Source organism: Eimeria mitis, genomic scaffold (genome assembly GCF_000499745.2).
Source record: "Eimeria mitis Houghton genomic scaffold, Emh_scaff2286, whole genome shotgun sequence".
In the NCBI taxonomy this organism is placed as follows: domain Eukaryota; phylum Apicomplexa; class Conoidasida; order Eucoccidiorida; family Eimeriidae; genus Eimeria; species Eimeria mitis.
The window spans coordinates 1,204-4,737 of record NW_013570616.1 but is presented as its reverse complement, the minus strand read 5'-3'; the positions used below and the strand labels follow the sequence as shown (position 1 = coordinate 4,737).

The 3,534-nt window shown below is 65.0% G+C and overlaps 1 protein-coding gene across 1 annotated transcript; it reads left to right on the top strand.

Moving 5' to 3' along the window:
• Nucleotides 1-408: 408 nt before the first annotated feature.
• EMH_0051580 (uncharacterized protein) lies at nucleotides 409-3,109 on the top strand (the record flags this gene model as incomplete). Its single annotated transcript, XM_013496767.1, has 3 exons — nucleotides 409-1,266; nucleotides 1,358-2,339; nucleotides 2,418-3,109. 3 exons carry the CDS (start codon nucleotides 409-411, stop codon nucleotides 3,107-3,109), a joined length of 2,532 nt encoding a protein of 843 aa, XP_013352221.1.
• Nucleotides 3,110-3,534: the final 425 nt, after the last annotated feature.

The following is a 3,534-nucleotide window of genomic DNA, read 5'->3' as shown; positions in this document are numbered from 1 at the left end:
GCAGAGTCAAAAAGTGCTTTTGTCTCCGCGTATTTCAACTCACTCATTCTCCTTCTCCTAGGGGGCCCCCAAGGGGGCCCCCAAGGGGGGCCCCAGGGGGGCCCCCAGGGGGGCCCCCAAGGGGGCCCCCAAACAGATACTGGGGCCCCCAAGGGTACCACAAGAAAGAGAAGAGGCAAACTCCTCTACAGCAGGACCTTCAGCGTGAAGACATATGGGGGCCCCCAGGGGGCCCTTGCAGCAACATATGAAGCAGCAAAAGCGGTTGGCTATGAACCCATTAGACCCTTAGGGGCCCCCCCCCCAAACAGTGAGGGGCCCTTGGGGGCCCCCCAACTGACGGACCTGGGGGGCCCCCCAGGGGGCCCCTCAGAAAGCTCTGTAGGGAGGCCCCCAGGGGGGGCCCCAATGCAACCTTCTACCAATACACAGAAGGATGGGGGCCCCGGTACCCAAGTTCATGAGGACGGGGCCCCTGAGGGGCCCCCCACTACTGCAGGAGGGGCTTTCTATTCAGGGGGCCCCCAGGGGGCCCCCGAAGATGAGGGTACCGAGGGGGAGGGGGGGGGGCCCCCCTGGCAGCAGCAGGAAGTGAGGGGCCCCCCAGCTGCGTCGCCTTCGCCGACAGCTCGCCATGAGGGGCCCCCCCTGGACCTCTCCCCCTGCAGCAGCAGGAGCAGCAGCAGCAGCGACAAAGCAGCACCTCTGGGGGCCCCTGGAGACAATGCTGGTGGTGTTGGGGGCCCCCCCCCCTCTGAGTTCACCCAGTACGGGGGCCCCTCTGCCGAGGGGCCCCCGCCGGCTCCACAGGAGCAGCAGCAGATATCCCTTGCAGCGGCAACAGCAGCAGCAGCAGCAGCAGCAGCAGGGGCAGCAGCAGCAGCAGGGGGCCCCTTATTTTCTTCTCTGTCCCCTCATGGGCGCCGCAGAGAGGGGGCCCCCTCCTCCTCTATCCGAGGGCCCCCTGCCTTCTCCCTATTTCCTGTGGGGCCCCCAGTACCCAGTACAGAAAAGGGTACAGGGGGGGGGCCCCCCTCGCCTACTGCGGGGGGGCCCCCCGAACTCGATGATGTAGACCCTTGGAATCTCGCTGCCCCCTCTCAGCAGCAGCAGCAGCAGCAGCAGCAGCAGCAGCAGCAGCAGCGGACGTTCCTGGGGGGGTCCCGTGCGTTAGGTGTTGCCGCAAAGGTGTTTCCCTGGGGGCCCCCCATGGGGCCCCTCAAGGGGCCCCCAAAGGGTACCCACTTGGGGCCCCCTGAACAGCAGGTAAGAGACAGGTGGGGGGGGCCCCCCTCCCCCAGCAGCCCCGTAGGGCAGAGGGCCCCCAGGGGCCCCTTCTCTGCTGCAGCAGCTGCAGCAGCTGCAGCAGCTGCAGCAGCTGATAGACGCACAGCAACTACAGGCAGGTGGGACCCTCGGGGGCCCCCCAGAGACAGGGGGAGGCCCCCCAGAGACAGGGGGGGGCCCCCCAGAGACAGCGGGGGGCCCCGCAGAGACAAACGCTTTGGGTCTAGAGACAGGGGGCCCCCTAGAGACAGGGGCCCCCATAGAGACAGGGGGCCCTCCAGAGACCGGGGGCCCCCCAGAGACAGGGGGCCCCCCAGAGACAGGGGCCCCCCCAGAGACAGGGGGGCCCCCAGAGACAGGGGGGCCCCCAGAGACAGGGGGGCCCCGGGGGACAGGGGGCCCCCCAGGGACAGGGGGGGGCCCCCCAGAGACAGGGGGCCCCTACCGCTTCGCTTTGATGGCAGCAGCCACCAACGCCGACTTCAGCAACAGCAACAGCAGCAGCAGCAGCAGCAGCAGCAGCAGCAGCAGCACAAGCGGGAGACACCACCGTACCGAAGGGACGGGGGGAGAGGCAGCTACCCTAACAGAGACAGGGGGCCCCCAACAGCAAGCAACGCGAGGGGGCCCCCCTACAGTGCTGCAGCGGGGGGCCCCCCTAGATGCAGCACACAGAGGAGACACAGAGACAGCCGCTCCCCCTTTCGTATGCGGGCCTACAGGCGCAGCAGCAGCAGCAGCAGCAGACGCAGACAGAGGAACCGCAGCAGCAGCAGCAGCAGCAGCAGCAGGAGAAGGAGACACAACGAAAGGCGCAGACGATCCTGCAGCAGCAGCAGCAGCAACAGCAGCAACAGCAGCAGCAGCAGAAGCAGAAGCCATGCAGCACAGCCAATGCGAGGCAGCAGCAAATATAGAAGCAGAAGCAGCCGCCGGCGTCGCAGCAGCAGCAGCAGCAGCAGCAGACGCAGCAGCAGCAGCAGCAGAAGCAGCAGCAGGGGACCAAGACACAGACAAGAGAGACAGCCGGGGCACCCCTCCAGCAGCAACAGGTGCAGCAGCAACCGCAGCAACAGCAGCAGCAGCGGAGGAAGGTATCGAAGAGACACAGCAGCAAGCATGAAACGCAGGTGGCCCCGCAGCAGCAGCAGCAGCAGCAGCAGCAGCAGACGCAGACGCAGCAGCAGCAGACACAGCAGCAGCAGCAGCAGATCGGTGCCCCTCTGCTTCCAACGGAGACGCCTTCTCGCCAGCAAACGCCCTCCACCCAAACCACAGCAGCAGCAGCAGCAGCAGCAGCAGCGGGAGCAGCAGCAGCAGCAGCGGGAGCAGCAGCAGCAGCGGGAGCAGCAGCAGCAGCAGCAGCAGCAGCGGGAGCAGCGGGAGCAGCGGGAGCAGCAGCAGCAGCAGCGGGAGCAGCAGCAGCAGCGGGAGCAGCAGCAGCAGCGCGAACGCATGCGCAGCAGAAGAACACCCTGGGACTCGGGGGGCCCCCAAAGTGGGTACTGGGGGCCCCCAAGGAGACGGCCTGAAGGCGAAGGTATACATAAGAGAAACAGCGGCAGCAGCAGCAGCAGCAGCAGCAACAGACGCAGACACAACAGACAAAGAAACAGGCGCAGCAGCAGCAGAAGCAGAAGCAGCAATGGCAGCAGCAGCAGCAGCAGCAGACACAGGTGCTGCAGGGAACCGAAGACAGCCAACAGAGAGAGGCGGAAAGAGACAGATGCAGCAGCAACAACAGCAGCAGCAGCAGCAGCAGCAGCAGGAGCTGCAGCAGCAGCAACAGCCGCAACAGCAGAAGCAGAGGATAAACGCGTAGACAGCAGGGGACCACTCGAGCAGCAGGAGCAGCAGCAGCAGCAGCAGCAGCAGCAGCAAGGAGTCTCTCTGTCTCCTTCTGGGGGGCCCCGGGGGGCTAGTGGGGGGGCCCCCAGGGGCCCCCCTACCCTCGATAGGGTGTTTATGGAGGGGCCCCCTGTTTATAAACGAAATAAACAAATATCTGTCTCCTTACGTACAAACAAATAAAATAAATATAAACAAAAAAAAAAGCAACAGCAGCAGCTGCTGCAGCAACAACTGCTGCAGCAGCAACTGAAGCAGCAAGTGAAGCAGCAAATGCAGCAGCAACTGCAGCAGCAGCAACTGCAGCAGCAGCAATTGCAGCAGCAACGGCAGCACCGACTGCAATTGTAGCTGCTGCAGCAGCAAATGCAACTGCAGCAGCAACGACAGCAGCAACTG